General features: G+C 37.1%; 1 protein-coding gene across 7 annotated transcripts in view; it reads right to left on the minus strand.

The window, feature by feature from the left end:
* NF1 (neurofibromin 1) overlaps nucleotides 1-20,403 on the minus strand; it is a 253,009-nt gene that overhangs the window by 24,545 nt on the left and 208,061 nt on the right. For 5 of the 7 annotated variants that reach the window (XM_064271434.1, XM_064271436.1, XM_064271435.1 and 2 more), the window contains 14 exons: nucleotides 17,282-17,714; nucleotides 16,335-16,675; nucleotides 13,794-13,996; nucleotides 11,256-11,449; nucleotides 10,025-10,165; nucleotides 9,587-9,866; nucleotides 8,929-9,143; nucleotides 8,656-8,717; nucleotides 8,401-8,515; nucleotides 7,779-7,880; nucleotides 4,414-4,554; nucleotides 3,602-3,728; nucleotides 1,703-1,834; nucleotides 565-700 (listed from right to left, as the gene is read on the minus strand). In XM_064271434.1, the coding sequence (XP_064127504.1) occupies nucleotides 565-700; nucleotides 1,703-1,834; nucleotides 3,602-3,728; nucleotides 4,414-4,554; nucleotides 7,779-7,880; nucleotides 8,401-8,515; nucleotides 8,656-8,717; nucleotides 8,929-9,143; nucleotides 9,587-9,866; nucleotides 10,025-10,165; nucleotides 11,256-11,449; nucleotides 13,794-13,996; nucleotides 16,335-16,675; nucleotides 17,282-17,714 (2,622 nt within the window). Of the gene's footprint in view, nucleotides 1-564; nucleotides 701-1,702; nucleotides 1,835-3,601; nucleotides 3,729-4,413; nucleotides 4,555-7,778; nucleotides 7,881-8,400; nucleotides 8,516-8,655; nucleotides 8,718-8,928; nucleotides 9,144-9,586; nucleotides 9,867-10,024; nucleotides 10,166-11,255; nucleotides 11,450-13,785; nucleotides 13,997-14,038; nucleotides 16,009-16,334; nucleotides 16,676-17,281; nucleotides 17,715-20,403 lie in introns of those variants that run through there. The other 2 variants (XM_064271438.1, XM_064271439.1) reach the window with 2 other exon arrangements.

Genomic DNA, 20,403 nt, shown 5'->3' on the forward strand with positions numbered 1-20,403 from the left:
GGCATGTTATTTGTGGGAAAAAATACATTAAGTTCCATGTTTTAGTGAAAAACACAGCATCTAAAACCATGTGAAACCGTGGACATAATTTGATGATTTAACAATCTGAATCTGTACCATAGGAAATTTAATACTTTAGCTTGATATGAGTAAATACAACAAATGTTTTGGCATGTATATGTTTTTACAAATCGGTATAGCTAAGTTTTCTATTAATAAGCATGTTGCGTATATTTCTATCATATAATGCTGCTTATATTTCATGTTAGTTTCTTCCCAGGCCCTTTTCTACAATGCAGTGTGTCAAGATCATCTCTTCTCCTATTGAACTGGTTTGTGCTTGAGAGAGGCAGACTAATCTTTATATGAGCCCAATCAGACTAGAACAAGAATAATATGACTTTCCTATTATTAACCCCCATAAAGTACTGCAAACTTATAAAATCCTCCTAGATTAGCTCTAGATTTCCCTTTATATTATCTTCTACTCTACTGCTTTCCTCCATTAGCATAGAAAATTGAAACCTGATAATTACATAATTATGGGAGAAAAAGTCCACTTACTTATAGTTAGGGTCGCCATAATGAATGGGATATGTGTCCATTGGAACATTTTCCATTGAAATATCAGTAAGAAGAAGTGACTTTCTATGTTTTAGGCTGCAGCGACTTCGAACCTCCTCAGACACTGTGAGTAAAGCTAAGAGGAAAAAGAAGGCAGAAGTGAAAATTTAACAAATCAGAAGTATGACTTAAAAACAGGATAATTCTTACAACCTCCTGTGGTGGATAATGGCTATTAAACACACATGAAAAGAGACTTACGACTGTGAGGTTTAAGGATATAAGGGTAGACTTGCTTACCTTAAAGGGTTTATGGTGCATTTTGAAAGACTGTACATAAATGTGAAATATACACAAAGAGATTTAATAAAACACTGTGTATTTGTCAAGTGCGTTAATACATATTTGACCTCAACGAACACAAAAAGCAGGGTAGGTATAAGGTCCATTTTTCAGATGAGGAAAAAAATGTTCTAAGATGTAACCAAGGTCCTATGGTTCACACAAAAAAGTTTCCACAAACTGAAGTCTGCTAAACTGGGAATCAGCACTTTCCATTAAACAACTAAAGAAATGTATTATACGTAAGTGCTAGGTGTTGCTGAGCAGAGAAACATAAATCAGGTTTAAGAGCAAACAGGAAGGTTACTGGAATGGTGGGGATGGGGCAGCCATTCCAGGTAAAACAAACAGCCCAAGGAATGAATATTAAAGGGGCAGAAAGTCACTTGTAGGAGATGACAAGTAGATTAGCTTAAAATAGCCCATTCATTTGGAGAAGTAATGAAAAATAAGGCTTACAAAATTTAGAGAAAGAGGACTGAATCAGGAGGGCTGCTTAAAGGCGCAGGATGCTGGGTGCAGGTGTTCAGGTTTTACGACAGACAACTGGGTGCCACTGTAGTTTCTTTAACCAAGAATGACAAAGGGAACACATTTCAGATATTAACACATATTCTTTCCTGAGGAAAAATGTTTTGGCAGAATTTTCAAAAATTTCAACACCACCACAGGACTGGGCTGTGAACTCTTTACCCTACCAAACAATCAGCCAGAGGACCCACGGGTATTTCAGTCTTTTTGGTGATCCTTAGATATAGATGCGGAAAGACTGATTTTGTCTCTTCTGTGTTTTTACCTGCTAAGTAAGCCACACTCTGGGTATTCACCTCAAATTTGTCACAATTTCTATGTTTGTTAACCAGAGTTAGTAGTGTATGCAAGATTCTGACTGTTCTTGCAACAATGGTAGGTGAAGGATGCCTGTACCCTACAAAAAAAACAAAAACAAACAAGAAGTTAATTATTTCAACAAATACTTGTTGAATTCTTATTCCATGACTAGTAACTTTGCAAGGCACGAAAGGGGCATATAAAGAAGCACAAGGAGTAACTCCTGCCCTCCACGAACAGATAATCTGGAAAGATAAAACATATGTATGTGAATAGTTATGTAAACTACACAAAGGATTAAGTGCCAAAAATGTACAGGATTGAATATTGTTTCTTGACACAGGGAAGTTAGAAAAGATAACGGTGTTTTTCATCTCCCACTCCTCAAAGCAGTGCAGGGATTTTTTTTTTTTTTTTAATCTGGGTATTAAGAGTTTACCTCAAGGTTTCTTTTGCTTAATTTTTAAAATTTTAATTAAAAGGAAAACAAACAACAACAACAAAAACTGATGACATAGGAAGTATATGCTCTAAAAGCTTAAAGAATAGGGTTGATTAGAGGGTAAGTTTGATTTTCGGCCAGATTTTAATAATTAATACTACTTCATTTTAAAATAGGGGATTTGGACACTAAAAATATCCCTATTTGGCTTAGAGATTAAAATTGTCAATGTTTTGGTAATAATTTTACCAATTTATGAGGTGGTGAAATCAAATGCATACATTCACGGTCATGGATGTATGTGGGCGTATATACATCGGGTAACAACTAGGGGAACCTCCGTGAGCCCTCAAGCCTAACGGCTATTTAAATGCATACGTTCACGGTCATGGATGTATGTGGGTGTATATACATCGGGTAACAACTAGGGGAACCTCCGTGAGCCCTCAAGCCTAACAGTTATTTAAATGCATACGTTCACGGTCATGGATGTGTGTGGGTGTACATACATCGGGTAACAACTTGGGGAACTTCCGTGAGCCCTCAAGCCTAACAGTTATTTAAATGCATACGTTCACTGTCATGGATGTATGTGTGTATGTATATACATCGGGTAACAACTAGGGGAACCTCCGTGAGCCCTCAAGCCCAACAGTTATGTAAATTGACTCAAGCTCTAGCCTGATTCTCTGTTGTGCCAAATCCAGTGCTGCTTAAGACTATTGGTTGATGCCAAATTCTTGTCCAAGGCCTTACTGCTTTTGCTCCTGAATGAACCAGCACTTCATGCTATCCTTGTTAACTGCAGTCTCTGGCCATGGCTGTCCCACATTAATACGCCCAAATTAAAACACAGACAAGTCAGCAGTGGAAAGTAAAGCCAAGTCAGGAAGTGAACAACTGGCTCTGAGGAACAGCTGCCCAGCACTGGCTATAAGCAATAGAGAAATCTGGAAGGGTGGGCAGGGAGAAGGTAGCAGAAAGATGAGGTTCTGTGGTATAGGATAATGGCACTGATCAACAGCAATAAACTAGAAACAAGGTAAAGAAAATCTATGATCAAAACTCTAAGATAACACTTTCCAATACAAGTTAGTTTAATAACAGTGATTTGCAGTCTGTCATATTTTGGTAATTAACAAGATACTTAAGTACTACTACTAACAATACAGATATCAGAAGATTCAGCACTTAGGCAATTTGCTAATAATCAACTCTTGCTTTTTAAAGGAAACCTGATGTGTGATGTGGAAATTAGGCTCTATTAAAATACATACTGAACAAAACATAACTGAGTTAGGCAGATATAGTCTGCATTTAAAGTATGACATATAGACCCAACTACTTTTAAATAGAATCCTTTGCATTACTTCTGGCTTCTTGACACTATTTCACAAAAACATTCTAACACAATAGTTTTACCTTTTAAGAGGTGTCCGACCAGTGCAAAGTTAAAGTTAGAGTTGAAATTGAGTCCTACAAAATGATCCATTTGCTTGCAGTGCCATTCCAGAGGATTCCGGATTGCCATAAACACTTCCTCTGGACTCTATAATAAAGACAATCATGAAACGGTTGATGGGGGGCACACAGGAGCTTTCTTTAAAGGATCACTTACTGGCTTTAGTTTGTGTACAAATTAATTCACTTGTGTACAAATTAATTAACACAACATAATCAAGCATATAACTTATAAAATGGTGCAAGATGAAACAGCTTTCATTTACAAGGAAAATTAAATCACTGTCAATTTACATCCAGGTAGCTTTAAATAAAGCTTTGTTAAATCATATTCCTAGTATCCTGAGTCACTGGATTCAATGTTGACTCCTGCTACTGGATTGTTCTTGCAGTGGATATACCAAAGCAGGCACTCCTGAGATATACACACCAAATGTCATTTGCAAATACTCTTTACATATAAATAGCCAATAGCTAAGTATCATCCTGACCACCACTGTCCCAAGACAACCCCAGAAAAGAACAAAGGGAATTAGGAAAGAGGGGTTCTAGGCCCACATCAGGTATACAATCATGGACGAATTACTCAACTTCTTTGTTCCCTTCTATTTTGACTGATAAATTTCAAGGTCTCTTCAGCTCTAAAATTTTGTTTCTAGCTGTTCTGGGTCCACACGACATCTGGTCAGACCCAGTACCTAATCATTAAAGCCACATAAGGCCACAGTCCTGTTCTCCCTTTGTTTCTTTCTATTCAAGGAAAGCGTACTTACCTTGTCATTGAATATCCGGAGGCTGTCTAAGGTGTGTAGGTTTTGTTCAAGAAGTGCAGTGCCTGCTGAGTACAAGTTGACCTCATCAAGTTGCAGCACAGCCACGGCTACCCAAAAGAGGGCTTTGTGCAGAGGGGAATCCTGGCAAAGGAGGCATGCTCCAGGTTAGTAAAATTATCATGCAATAATCTCATTGAAAATACACTGCAGTACAAAACGAAGCATGTTAGCCACACAAATTACCCATGTCTTTTGTTTAAAAAAAAATTTTTTTTTATTGTGCTTTAGGTGAAAGTTTACAGCTCAATTAATTTCTCATACAAAAATTTATATACACAGTTATGTGACCCTAGTTGCTATCCCTATGTCAGCACACTCCCCCTTTCCACCCCAGGTTTCTCACATCCATTCAACCAGCTCCTATCCTTTTCTGCCTTCTCACCTTGCCTCCACACCGGAGCGGCCCACTTAGTCTCATGTACCTACTTGAACTAAGAAGCACTCTCTTCACGAGTATCATTTTACGTCTTATAGCCCAGTCTAACCTTTGTCTGAAGAGTTGGCTTCAGGAATGGTTTCAGTTCTGGGTTAACAGAGAGTCAGGGGGTCATGTCTTCTGGGGCTCCTCTAGTCTCAGTTGGACCATTAAGTCTCGTCTTTTTACATGAGTTTGAGTTCTGCACCCTACTTTTTTCCTGCTCCATCAGGAACTCTCTGTTGTGTTCCCTGTCTGGCAGTTACTGGTGGTAGTCAGGCACCATCCAGTTCTTCTGGTCTCAGGCTGATAGAGTCTCTGGTTTATGTGGCCCTTTTTGTCTCCTGGGCTAATATTTTTCTTGTGTCTTTGGTGTTCTTCATTCTCCTTTGCTCCACATGGGCTGGGACCAATTCATGCATCTTAGATGGCCGCTCACTAGCTTTTAAGACCCCAGATGCCACTTACCAAAGTGGGATGCAGAACATTTTCTTAATAAACTTTATTACGCCAGTTGACCTAGATGGACCCTGAAACCATGGTCCCCAGATCCCAGCCCCTGCTGCTCTATCCGTCAAAGGAAACTTCACAGCTTTTGGTTTACTCCAGTTGTGCTGAATTCCCTTGTATTGTGTGTTGTCTTTCCCTTCACCTAAGGTAATTCTTGTCTACTATCTAGTTAGTGAATTCCCCTCTCCCTCCCTCCCCACCCTCGTAACCATCAATGAATGTTTTCTTCTGTGTTTAAACCTTTTCTTGAGTTCTTATAATAGTGGTTTCATACAATACTTGTCCTTTTGTGACTGACTAATTTCACTCAGCATAGCGCCTTCCAGATTCATCCATGTTATCAGATGTTTGACGGATTCATCGTTGTTCTTTGTTGTTGCATAGTATTCCATTGTGTGAATATCCCATAATTTGTTTAGCCATTTGTCTGTTAATGACCACCTAGGTTGTTTCCACCTTTTTGCCATTGTGAACAGTGCTGCAACGAACATGGGTCTGCATATATCTATTCGTGTGACAGCTCTTACTTCTCTAGGATAATTTCCAAGGAGTGGGATTGCTGGATCGTATGGTACTTCTATTTCCAGCTTTTTAAGGAAGCATCAAACGCCTTTCCAAAGTGGTTGAACCATTTTGCACTCCCACCAGCAGTGTACAAGTGTTCTACTCTCTCCACAATCTCGCCAACATTTATTATTTTGTGTTGTTTGGATTAATGTTAGCCTTGTTGGGGTGAGATGGGATCTCACTGTAGTTTTGATTTGCATTTCTCCAATGGCTAATGATTGTGAGCATTTCCTTCCATGTTTTCTTTTTTGAGAAAAGTAAATATATAGGTAAGCTCTTCATCTTTTCTACATACGTAACTAAAGACACTGTTGGCCAGGCTGAGAACATTAGCATTCCTTTGATTCCCAAATCCATCCACGAAATTTTGTTGATTCTCCCAGAGTAGTTCCTTTTGCATCTGCCATTTCTCTCTTAATTGTTAACGACACTGCCCCATACCAACCTTCTTTATTCTAAATGTGGAATCTTTCTGCCTCCAATTTTTCCCTCCTCCAGTCTACTGCACATAAGCCCTCCAGAATGATCTTTGTAAGTCCAGCTTTTGTCACGAGAAAGTTAACAGATTTCTAAACTCCTTTCTGAGGAACGCTGAATGCTAGATTAGTTCTATCTAATCTTTACAACCTTCCCTCCTACTACACTCCTGAATAGTTTCTCCATTTCAACTAGGATGGCCTGCCCACCAGACCTTCGTGGTCCCAGCATTCCTATACAATCCTACCACTGTACCTCTGCTACTCATGGCTTCCCCTCTTCTACATTAAACCCTATCTATCTCCTTAATTTTAGTTTCAACTTTACCCTTTCAGCTTTCTTTGTTACTCTTACCAGTATAGTAATCTCTTTCTGCTCTGAATTAAAAGTTTTTATTTTTTAGTAATTCTCATTTAGCAATGTGGTATATGAGAAAATAAACGGACTTTAGAGTCGGCCCTGAATTAGAGCCATGGGTCTGTCATTTATTAGGTGTGCGATCTTGGGCAAATTAATTAGCCCTTCTGAGCCTAATTTTTACTCATAAAATGAGGAAACCATTTTGTATGATTTAGGATTAGGATGTTTGTAAAACACATAACTCATATAAACACAATAGATCTTTATTCCTCTCAAGTCTGGTGTATCTTTGTACTCAATTCACAGAATTATACAACTTAGAAGACTGTACCACGCCATTATCTAGTGTAGTTTACACATTTTATCAGTGTAGAAACATGATGTCCACATAACATTAAATGACTCACTCAAGGCCACACAGCTGAAATGAACCAAGATCATCCTAAAATAGTGGCCACATCATTTTACCCCATGTGAATATCATCTTCATCTAGCACCCAAACTCGTTTGATGACCAGGTGTATCTTTCTCTTATTTACGCTTCTCCATTGTAACGATCACTAGCTAGCATATGATGTATTGCTTACTCCGCTTAGTGTCCACACACCCCAGAATGTGAGGACAGGAACTTTACTGGCTTTGTTCAGTACTGTATCTCTAGCACCTAAAACAGTACCTGGCACATGACAGATGCTCAATTAATATTTATTGGATAAAAGAATTCAGAATATATACCTATCTTTCCTTTAGCACTGATGAGAAAAAAAATCTTACAAGCCCTTGAGAACTTATTCTCCTTGTTGTTCCTCTAATGTAAATACTTCAAACAACCAAACTTTATGACAAGAATTTCTATTTTAACTATAGCTTTTTCTTAGTAACTTCTTCTCAATATTATTTCTGAACTCTTTGAAAGAAAATAACACTGAAAACCGATACCCACAATAAATGCACTCATTTTTAATACAGTAATTACCTTATTAAGAAGTGGCTGTAATTTGGTTAGTGCTATTACTGTAGCTTCTATCAGAACTTGACTGTTGTAAGTATCAGGTCCTTTTAAGCAACTCTCAAGTGCCTATTTTATGGAAACAGAATTCTTTATTTTATTTTCATTGAAATAAAATATTAACTCCTAAACTGTAGTTAACAGAATCTCAGAATCAGTTAAGAAACATTTACTTACTTAATAGTTAGTGCTAGAATTATTTCCAATGCTATGATGATCTTGGTAGCTAGTTCAATGCATTTTTAGGTTTTTTTTTTAAATAAATATTTCTATATTAATTATAAGTCAGGCATTACCACAGTAATTACAAATTATATAATTTAATATAAGGCTTATTATATTTGCTAAATGCTTTGCAAACTGATAAAATATTAAGACTACTTGCTTAGCAAAAGAGACAATACTTATTTTCCTTTCAAGGTATCTTCTTTATAGATGGGTTCTTTGCTTCAAAGAATTCTCATTTTCAAAAGGCTTAATAAGGTGCATAGAAGACATTTTATTAAACTCAAATTTAAAAGTCTTTTAGAAAAATGGAAGATGTGCTTCACAACCTGGGAGCCACAAATGCTGGGGGAGGGAGGAGTACCTTGCTAAGAATACGGATAATCTGCTTTATCTGCCCGTGAGACACTCGTTTGCTAATACAGCCAAAGACAACAAGAGCTCTTGGTTGTAGGGATGGATTATACTGAAATGCAAATCTGCAATTAAAAGACCAAAAAAGCTTGTGAAAATCTTTGTGTTTATGTATATATTAAATAATAAATTAAAATACTGATTGCGCAGTAATATCTATCTTTTCAACAATACATACACTTTTACAACTTAAATTGGGACTTACCTTTGTGCCAATTCTGTCCACTGGTCCAGCCACTTGCATGTTGGAATATCTCTCATACATGCCTAGACAAAGAACATTCTGAATGTACTTATAAACATCAAAGTTTTTAGAAGCAAGTGTAATAGCATACGTGTTAACAAGAAACACATTTCATGTTTTTACTTAAGCACATTAAGTACAAAACAGCTGAATAAACCAGTATTTCTTCTGTGCAGTACTAGCAGGTTTAAAAAAATGATTTAACTTAATTTCTTATTATGTTGCCTTATATACCTCCATGATCTCCAACAAAGCTTCTGTGACTGTTTCCAAGGATGTCAAAGCAAAAGTCTCCCTCTCATACGAGCCAGGTGAGAATGACCTGTCCCGGTAGCTGGATCGGAAGGCAATGACAGCAGCTGACTTGACCTTGCTAATGCCAAACAGCAAGTAAAATTTGGGTAACGAGAACTCAGTCAAACTGAGTCTCAAAACTTGCTTGGTCTCTTCTGTCAAAGTAAAAGGAAAAAGTAAAGACTTTGAACATATTCATTTTTTAATTCCAAGTTTTAAATCTGGAAAATTTGAGTATCATATCAAAATTACTTAACCATGCTCCCCAAACAAAATCTCTATGTATATTATGCTTATTATTTTAGTTCAATTTATCTACAAATTAGTGCTAGTAATAGACGCCATATAATGATGCTAAGTTTTTAGCTTATGGTACAACTTATAAAGGTCTACATGACAAATATGCACAGAGAATCTATACTACAGCTTGATATGGGATAGAAGTTCATGCCAAGTAATTTATTCTTTTTCTTTTTGATAATATTCAATCTCACTACTGCAGGCTTATATTAGCACATAAAATAATCTGTGGTAATCAGGTGGTACAAAATGAATGGAGAAAAGAGTTGGTGAAACAAATTACTTTTGTGGAACTTACCACTAAAATGAAGCTGTGAACAAGTGCACAAAGAGTGAATGATATTAATGACCAGCCCATGTGTGGAAGCTCTCAGGGAGAGTGGGCCTGTGGCTACTAAGAAAGTTACAACATGGAAGAGATAGGGGAGATGAGCTGCCACATCCAGAGAATTGTTGAAGGACAGCATCAGCATATAGCGTGCTAAAATAGCAATGTCGTCCCACATAAGATGTTGCTCTAAAGTAGGAGTTGGAGATAAGCATGTCTTGTCAATTATTTTGCACATCCTTCCAATAACCTAGAAAAAAGAAGAATTTTTACAATTGTGGGGGTGAAACAAAGTTTTACCACAGAAAATTTCAGTTTACCTTTAAAAATGAAGAGTTACAAAACAAAAACCCTCCTGCTAATTGATAAATCATGCCATAGTTCAGAAGACAAAGGAAAAGAGATTACCTTGCTTGAAACCAATTTCACATTTCCAGAAGCCAGAGCTACAGCAGTATCTGCCATCACCTCAGCTTTTATTGATCCCAAGCCACCTGTAGCACTGGTTTTGATGAAACTGTCTAGCACAACATCAAGCAGATCTGTAATCTAATGGAAAATGAAAAAATAAACAAGTTTTAACCATTCTACCAACTTAATTTTTAATTTAAAAATGGCCAAGAAGGGGCCTTATCAACATGAAAATTCTCTCTATTGCACCTGAAGGCCTCCAGGGTACACATGCACAGTTTTTTTTTATGCAAATAGTTAATGCATTTGGTTGCTAACGGAAAGGCAGGAGGTTCAAGTACACCCAGAGGTGCCTCAGAAGAAAGGTCTCGCGATCTAATTCCAAAAAATCAGCCACTGAAACCCCTATGGAGCTCTACTCTGATATACACTGGGTTGCCATGAGTTGACCAACAGAATCGACCTGAGGGCAATTGGTTCTGGTCAGCAAACACAACATCATAAAATATCCAGAAACAGATAAGGATATTCACTTGATTCCTTCAGGGATTAAGGGATTGGTATTCAATTTCACTCTGTTCACTTGCAAGGCACCTCTATGCTCTTGTAAGACAGTGACGTATGATCAATATAAAAACACAATTATTTTGAAATATAGAAAACGATACCCAAGTCCTGAGATGTTTTCTAGGGCTATAAGGGCACTCAGAATTACTGGGAGGATTCACAACATTGCTTGAGTAAATGTACTGCTTCTTTAAGTGATTAAAGAAATAAGATGCATAACTCTATCAGAAAAAATAAAATATTATATTACACCCTGTATTTTTTCTTATTTGGGTTATTTTAATATTGACGTTCTTATGCTAGGACTATAAATGAAAACAGGTGTCCCGAATAACACATTAACAAAAAACATTTACTGACGCCCATTTTTTTTTTTTTTTAATGGTGTGTAGGGTCCTGGGATACACTGTAAAACACTATTGCCTAGAAATGATCTCAGATTTCTACAGTTAAATCTTTTATAATTATGCTATGAAGGAGAGTGCTATAGTTTTTCTCCAACTCTGAGACATACATTAGACATTTACCATTTTGAACCAGATCAAAAGTTGGGTGGGTGTCTGCATGCTTAGGGAGCTATCTTTCCCACAACTATATCATGAAGTAGATAAAGTTTCTGCACAAAGGAGTACTAGATAAAATATCTGAACAAACTCAATACCTGCCCAAGGCTCCCCCATATTTTTGCTTGTATAGAAGGGTACATCTGCTTCTCATTTATGGTCATCGTTATCAGCTTGTCAAGAATAGCAGTAACTCTTTGTCGCTTGGCGTCATCGTTGTGCTTACAGAAACGGACTAGATTCGACAGCCATGGAGTCATATATTCTAAACAAAGGTGCTTCAATTCAATACCTGGAAAACAAATACTACACTATTAGCAATATATGGTCAATGAAAATTTATTTTTAAATAAAGAACTAAAAAAACAAAAAGGAAAAGACAATTACCTAGAGTCAGGCCTAGAGAAAAGAGACTTGGCAAATATATTATTGAAGACAGAGATGGAGAAGGATAATAAGCCTTGCAGAAAGTAATCTTAAAAGCCAGTAAGCCAATTTTTAAAAACTTTTGATTTTCCCCCTTTCAATCATTTCTCTTCCAGTTTAAATTTTTTTTTAGGTTTTACTTGTAAAAGGAGTATGTGAAAATCATAGAAAACTTGGTAAAAGTACCACCACAAAAATAAAGCTGATATTAATACATTGGTGTAGCACCTCATTTTTTCTCAGATTTTCAAATCTAGCAAATTAGGATTATGCTGTATATGGAGTTTTGTACTAAATATTCTTCCACTAAACATTAGATTTCACTCATCATTAAAAATTATTCAGAAACATTAAAAAATTTTTATTTGGAAATAACTTGAGACATAAAAAGATACAAAAATAGTATATAATGGCTTTGTATTATTTCATCATTATATTCTATAAGGAGTCCTTTATTGTTTGGCTTTTAGATTGTTCTGATTTTTTGCTATTATAAGTAATGCTATATGCAGTTTAAAAATAGGCAAAACTCATCTCTGGCAATACAGGTTATAACAGTTGTTATCTCTGGTAGGCAGACGGTGCTGGCCGCGGAAAGCCTTCTGGATGCTGGAAACGGTCTGTATCATGATCTGGGTGGTGGTTACATAATGCATTTACATGTAAAAATTTATCAAGCTCTTTTAAAGATTTGGACACTTTACTGATTATCTGCCGAACTGATAGCTAAATATGTTTATCTCATTATTTCTTCAATTTGCATTTCTTTGATTTTATTAGTGAACTTCTTAAAATCCTTAAGTATTCTTTTCTAGTGAGATATATGTTACTGTTGATCCATTTTTCTTATTAATCTATAAGAATGCTTCATGATTAAATATATTAATCTTTTCTCATATTTGCTACATCTATTTCCTAGTTTTTCATTTACCTTTTACTTTTTAAAATATACATGTTTTATTGCCAAATTTGTTCACTGTCTCCTCGTTTCCTTCTATCACTGTTTGCTTCACAAGACCTCAGTTGCCCAGAAAGTAATTAAATAATTGCTTCTTCCTTTTTTTTTTTTACATTCAACTCTCATATGTAGTTAAAACTTCTTCTGGCATCTTGTAAAGTAAGTCCAAACCCGATTCATTTCCCAGTCTCATTTGTTAAATGGTTTAATGTTTCCCCATTTGTTTGTGATGCTTCTTTACTAACCTATTTCTCTTTTACTGATCTGATCACCAATTCTTGAACACTCCTGTTTTTAATTTTATTCAACCATTGTAATGTGTTCAGACATCTGTTATAGCAAGTTTCTCTCATTTTTTATTTCCTTTCAATATTTTCTTAGTTATTTTTGAGCTTTCTAGTGAAATTTAGAATCATTTTAAGTTCTACCTCCATTTTCAATCCAAAAATCCCATAGCTATTTTGACGGGACTACAGTCCATTTGTAAATTAATCTGGGAAGAATTGTTTATCCAGCAACAAGATATGCCTGTATATTCATTCAAATCTTTTTTTACATTAGTATCTCTCAATCAAGCTTTGCACTTTTTTTTTTAATCGGTCTCACATATTTTCTTATTAGGACTATATTCTTACATATTTCATTATAAAAAAAATTAGTGACTTGATTTCAATGAACTGTCAATGCTTTCAATCACCTAACACACACAAAAAATCAAGAAATGTGTTGAATGCAGGAAAAAAAAGTTTACATATCGTGGTTGGAGAGAAAAGGGAAGAAAACAGCAGGGAGGAGGCTGGGAAAAGAACAACATTTATATTACTGCATGAGGACAGACAGAGGTAAGAGCAGAGGTTAAATTTTTAAACCCATGTCCAAGGGCTGAATCTGAACCCTGCATATGTGCCATTGCAACCTCCGCGAATCATACATGTACAATGAAATCACGGTTCAAGTCAACCTGAAGATGAGAGAAAATGGCCATTTCCCTAAAATGAAAGGACAACATGGACACTTTACTTACTACTCATCTGGAATCTTCTGCTGAGAAATCCTAAAGCTAATTAAACTGAAACATGATGAGAAAAATACTTTGTAAACGGTCCAGACACATGTAAGGTATCAAATCCTGCTACTGACAAGGTGAATGACTTCACTGACAAATTCTCAATTGAGAAGGGGTTTCTTTGAATCTTCTCAGAATCACTGTTAGTATTAAAGAAAATTACCATTACTTACTCCTGTTACTTACTCGATTTGCTAAATCCAGAAATACACTCTTCCAAAAACTCTAAGGTGAGGTGTGGCTCATTGGCTGCCAGTGTCTTACTAATGGAGACAATAAAGAGGGTGTTGTTGGCAGGGATGCATAAGCCTGATGTCTCTAGTAACTGGCCCTCGATTTTTAAATTAAAGGTACAAGTTAAGGCACACAGAAGGTTATAGGCAGCTGACCTAGGAGAAAACACAAATGAAGTTGTTTTAAAATGTATTTTTCCTTTCATTCTAAAAATTTTTTATAACATACAACTTGTGATTCTATTACAAAGCATAATCTGCTATTATAAAATTTTATGATCATTCAGAGATAAAATGTTAGAATTCTACAGCAATCCAAATATCCCTAGGTCATTTAGGCATTTTTTAAGGAACACTCTTGACATAACTAGAAGGGAGGGTACAGTGAGGCCCGTAAGACAGCTGGTGTACGCCTTTCTGGGACATAAAACACGAGAGGGTTATGATGCTAAGGTGGATCAGTGGAAACAAGGCAGAGTAAGACGTGTCTTTAATGAAGCCCAAACCCAATGTGGGTCCTCTTCCTACTAGATTAAGTTACAGCATCAGAATGAGGTAGCCCCTCATCAAATTACAATGTCAAAATCTTTAATAAGCATCTGTGAAGTTTCTGGAAACCCTGGTGGTGTAGTGGTTAAGTGCTACGGCTGCTAACCAAAGGGTCGGTGGTTCAAATCCACCAGGCGCTCCTTGGAAACCCTATGGGGCAGTTCTACTCTGTCCTATAGGGTCGCTATGAGTTGGAATCGACTCGATGGCACTGGGTTTGGTTTTTTTTTTTTGGTTTATTAAATTTCTTTCTGAGTGTCCTACAAGTTACATTACAAATTATAGGTCAAAATCAAAATTAATTTGTAAGTAAATCCTCCATTTTTTCCTTTTCTGGCTCCTTCCATTACGAATAACCATTGAAAACAAAAACCTTATAATACTCAGATTCCATTAGAACCCAAAATTCCCTTAGAAATATCTTAAAATTTTTATTTTTTTCTCTCCTCTATAGTGAAGAAATGGTTTAACTGCTTAGTAAATTTCAGGTTTTCTTCATCTCTAAACTTTTGTCATGCTCATGTATTTATGCAACAACCATAGAGGGGGAAAAAAGAGCCACTGAAATTTAAGTCTACTTTTAGGCTCTGTCCCTGGGATGACAGGCTTCAGTGAAAAGCAGAAGCTGCCAGCTTCCTTTACTTCACTAGAGAAGAATGCAGGTTCACTCAAGCTAATAATTACTAGAAGAATGTTAGCCTTCTTGTATGAGGAATTCTGAACTGGAAACTAAAGGCAGGTTTATAGCTCCATTTTCCCAAAACGAGAATATTAATGTTACTATTTCTAAGTTTATGTATCTCTTACTCATCTGTAGGAATTCTGAGTTAAACCATTTTGACATTGTTTTACTCTGCATATTTTAAAAACCTGTAAAGAACTGGAATTCCTCAAACTGGGGGTAGGTGTCACAGACCTTTTGAGACAATGAAAGATCTGTATACACAAAATTATGCCTATAATTTCTGGGAGATTGTGGACCAGATAAGACAATGAATCTTTGCAGTAGATTTTTTTTTTTTTTCCCCACTTTTAAATAAGGGAGAATCTGGAATCCCAAAAGGCCCAATATAAAACCTGGGTATGTTATGAATCCCAGGGAAGATTTTCTGAAGCTGAAAAATTTTATCTGTAAAATCTTGACAGTCTCAAGGTACCTGGGGGCAAGGAATTATTCTAACTTAAGAAGCTGAGGGCAGAAAGGAGGAAAGGCTACAAAGAGATAAAGGTAGGAGGGAGGAAATATTTACTGAGCACAAACTATTTGCTAGGTTTATACTACCATATATATTACCTATTAAACCTTTGTAGCTATGTAAGTAAGGCGCTGTTACCTTCATTTTACAAATGAGGAGACTAAAGCTCAGAGAACTTTAGTACCTCGCCCAAAGTCATACACACCTAAAAGTAGTACACCTAGATTTGAAGCAACCCTACTTAACTCCACAGGCCATGCTCTTTCCACATCAAGAATTTTTTAAAGTCACGTTTAAGTGCAAAGTATGCAACAATGTTACTGTGTCGAGGTACCAAACATCATGTCTTCCTCGGTCCAACAACGTAAATCTAATTTGACTGTTAGGGGCTTAACAGTGATGTAGTTTTGAACACAGGGAAACCTAGAGGATGCAGAGGAGGACAGAATTTAGAGGCAGACTTAAAAAAATTTTTTTTTTTCTTTTTAAAAATCTGCCATGTTGTCTGTTTCAGAGGAAAGTTTCCTAGAGAAAAAACATACACTGGTTTAGTGTGAATCACTTTATCCAGAATTCCACAGTTCATATGAATGCCCCAGAACTTGATGAAGTCACACTGGTTAACCAACACAGCATACCTTCCTATTTACAGTGTTACGGTAGGGGCTGCTTTAAAAGTTTATTAAGTGATTTCATTTCAAAAGCAACAAACCCGGAATAAAGTTGAAGTGAGACTGTAAAAGACCTACCGTAAACTAGGGTCTGAGCTGCCCAAATTAAGTAATGCGATATTGAGCAGTGTCCCAGGGACGTCTTTTGGCCGAATCTTGGTGTGCTGGGGGATGGAGTCAGGCTGTGACAGTTCCCAACGGGTCCGGATGTGAATGATGGACTGGACAATGGCTTCACACTCCTGATGCATGAAGGTGAGTGGTGTGCCCTGGTTTGCAATGGTTAAGGTGAACTGGTTCTCATCCACTAGACAGATCTCTTCGATTTCCGAGGCATAATAGATATCGTTTAGAAAGACTGATTGCCCCAGGACTTTTGTTCGTTCCGCTGAGGTTACCTGAACAGCAGTAGAACCAACCTGGCAAGTGGAAATGAGAGGATGGGGTGTAGAATAATTAAATCCTATTATGTAGGCTTTTGAGAGGCACCAAAAACCAACCAAACAAATAATCAAAACACCATGTTTGCCATTTAAAGAGTTACCACCATTATATATTCACCTAGATTCGGTAATTATTGTGATAAATGCTCTTAAAAGAGACTGAACACATCAAAAAAAGTTTTATTTTTGCTTTTAAAAAAGGTAAAGAAATCCTATAGACAATTACTGATTTTATCCTGAAGGGTCATGTTCCTCACTCTGCAAAAAGCATGTAATAATCAGAACTCTGACTAGGTAATTCCTACTCTCCACCTTCCTACCATTTGCAGGTCTGAAAATATAGCAAACTTCCCCCTTTACCACATTCTTCTGCCTCCAACCCAACCTAGAAAATAATTAAGTGTACACCTCTCACATCTTCAGCAGGACCTCCACGAAGATAAAAATCTTGGTCTTCCTATATCTGGAAATTATTCCACATTTGACTCACTACTTTGGGGGGGACACCTAGAGGAGCCAGGATGTAGTCTGGTTAGCGAGGAAAGGCAATGAATCATTTATATAATGCAGGGTGAAACTTACTTTAATAGAAACTTTGGTGTCTTTGTGAGCTAGCTTGAGAGCATTGTGGAATACCTTCAGGTCTTCTTCTAAGGCCAAGGTGGCAGCGGGTAGTTTCTGTTGTTCATGTTCTATGTGCTCAGCCAGTTTCCCAGGGCAGTCTATGAAAATGAGCCTTTTGCTGCCTTTGAGGCCGGTCAGCAGCCGCTCGTGATACTTGGTGTACTCCCTGACCCAGGAGTTACAGTTATAGACGTAGACTGCACTGACATTGTCATAAGCAAAGCCAGGAAAAACAACAAACCACTTGGAGAGAAAGTCCGTTTTAAAGCGATTGCTAGGTCCAGTATGGGTAAGGTCCACTACAATTTCATATGGCTTTGCGTAATATGGCTTTAAAGTCAGCAAGACATGGTATATCAGCAAGTCACCATTGATTTGACCAGTTTTGAACCTAAGAAAAATGAGAAAAAGGACAGATTATTAACAGAGTTCTGAATAAATATACAGGTATCACTAATCTATTTTATTCCTTTATTTCTGATTAGTTCTCTATAGAGAACTAACAATAACAACACAGTTATATAAAGTCCAGATTCATTCTTTAAGTCAGTTGTTCTTCAGACTTTGAGAAGTAAGGCTAAAGTAAAGGGAAGAAACAAATCTCCAACATAAAAATCTGAACAACAACAAAAACCCACGGAAACAAACTCGTCCATCAAATCAAGAAAGAAAGAAGGCAGTGGCCATTGGTTGGTTGCCTCCAGGCCTTTCAAATATTCCAGCTGAACAGTGTGGGTGGGAATGACTACCTTGGGGCTCCAGAGTCAACTGAAATGGCTTTAGCTTACCTGTATATCCAACCTTGATGAGAGAGGCTGTTCAGGAATGAACACATGACTGAAATCAGGACGACCAGGGCCAAAGAGGCCTGGTTCAGGGACTTTGATTTAAACTCTTAGGAATTGACACCTTTTCTTTCCTGATGTTTATAAATAAGGAAACACATAACCCTGGGAGCTGTTAGTTCGTATCTCGGAGTATTAAGGAAAAGCTTATCTAAGACCTGAAGAGAAGGAGCTGAGAAACTAAGAGAGAAACCAGCGGCCTGGCCACATGATTTGAGTTCTGGATAATGCCTCTCCTGGGGCCAAGTTTATGCCTGCACTATTCAGTTATGTGAGCTAATAAATTCCATTTATTGGTTTAACCATGTTAGGACATGATTACTTATAACCGATAGAACGCTGATTGATATCAGTAGCCATGATGAGGACACGAGAAAGCCCTGAAGAAAAGTTACTAGAATTTCAAATTAAAACAACCTGTATTAACTTACCCCTAATGTTCTACGGAAACCCTGGTGGCATAGTAGTTAAGAGTCTGAGTGCTAACTAAAAGGTTGGTAGTTCAAATCCACCAGGAGCTCCTTGGAAACCCTACAGGGCAGCTCTACTCTGTTTTATAGAGTGGCTATGAGTTGGAATCAACTCGACGGCAATGGGTTTGGTTCTTTTAACGTTCTATACTTGATGACTCGTGACAGTACTACAAAATAGACTAAGAAGTATCCTCACCTCTAGAGTTTTTAATATAATAAATATCCTCACCTCAGAGTTTTTAATCTTTTTGGGAGGGGATAAGACAAAAATATAACAAGTTAAATGATTTTAAAACAAAAGAAAAATATTTCAAGGTAAAATAAATGAGGTAGTATATAATCACTTATCAAAGGAACTACACTGAAAAATACAGCTACTGAGTTCAGAAGAAGGAGAAATCAAACACAAACAGGGTAGGCAGCAAAAGCTATACAGGATACGCAGGGGCTGAACTGAGTAGGAATAGAATTTAGAACTCAACAAAAAGCGGGGATCAGAAGGCCTCATGGAGAGAGAAAAGGTGGAAAATAGGTAACTGGATGTATTGAGGAAACAAACAGTCAAGTAGTTCGGTTGAAATGGAGGTTTCATGTAGGAAAGTTTTGAGAGATAAAGCTGGAAAAATACGAAACAGCCAAATTGTGATCCGTAACTGTTCAACCAAGGGGCTTAGATTTTCTCCTGGGGGCTCAGTATTTTTCATAGTATGTCCTGTGGATCACCAGCATCAGAATCAACTGTGGTACCTGACAAAAATGCAGTTTCCTCCTCCCAGCCCGGACCTACTAAATATGAATCTATGGAGTGGTATCTGTCAATTTTTATTGTTTCTAAATGACTTTCTCATCTGATGTTTATGTGCAAAAACATTTCTGAATCACAGATCAAAGAAAGTTATATATACCAAATGAAATGACAGAGTAGGGGGTGGGGGGAGGCTAATAAAAAAGTTACAGGAGTAGTCTAAACCAAACCCATTGCTGTCGAGTCAATTCTGACTCAGCGACCCTATAAGACAGAGGAGAACTGCCCTATAGGGTTTTCAAGGTGCGGTTGGTGGAGTCAAACTGCTGACCTTTTGGTTAGCAGCTGTAGCTCTTAACTACTGTGTAATAAGGATCTAAAATATCATGGTGACAGTAAAAATAGGACAGAAGAACTTGATCTAAGAACTGATCAGGATGGAAAGAAAGGACGTGAATTATAAGAAACTGCTATATACTAAGCATCTGAGATGACAACGAATGCTGCTATCATGAACACAAAGAGATCATAAGGACCAGCCACTTTTGGACATGTTGAATCTGAGGTGACAACATGACACAGAAGAGTGTGTGTGTATGTGTGCATGTATTACACAACACAAAAGCATTTTCTTTCCCATATAAGCTAGATATTTTCTCAAACCATTTTGTAGTTCCATAGTTTGAGATGTCGATTATAAATATCACTGTTTCTATTATCTGGCCAACACCCCAGGTCTCCAAGCTCATGTTATCAAATCAGTTTACAGTACACCAATAAAATTTTTAGAGAAGATTTTTAATACTGCAGAGAAGATGCCATCTCATAATATTTTCTGAATGCTACGAATGCAGGCATATATACAGAAGGTCAAAAGGCCTTAGTGGAAAACCCTCCCTGCTCTGGAGGCGGGATTTACACTACAAAGCCTCCTGTCATGCCAGTGGCCAACTAGACAAGCTGGAGGGTTTTTTTTTCTCCCCTCTGACATGTGCTTTAGTTGCAGCAGAAAGGAAA

Source organism: Loxodonta africana, chromosome 18 (assembly GCF_030014295.1).
Source record: "Loxodonta africana isolate mLoxAfr1 chromosome 18, mLoxAfr1.hap2, whole genome shotgun sequence".
Lineage (NCBI taxonomy): Eukaryota > Metazoa > Chordata > Mammalia > Proboscidea > Elephantidae > Loxodonta > Loxodonta africana.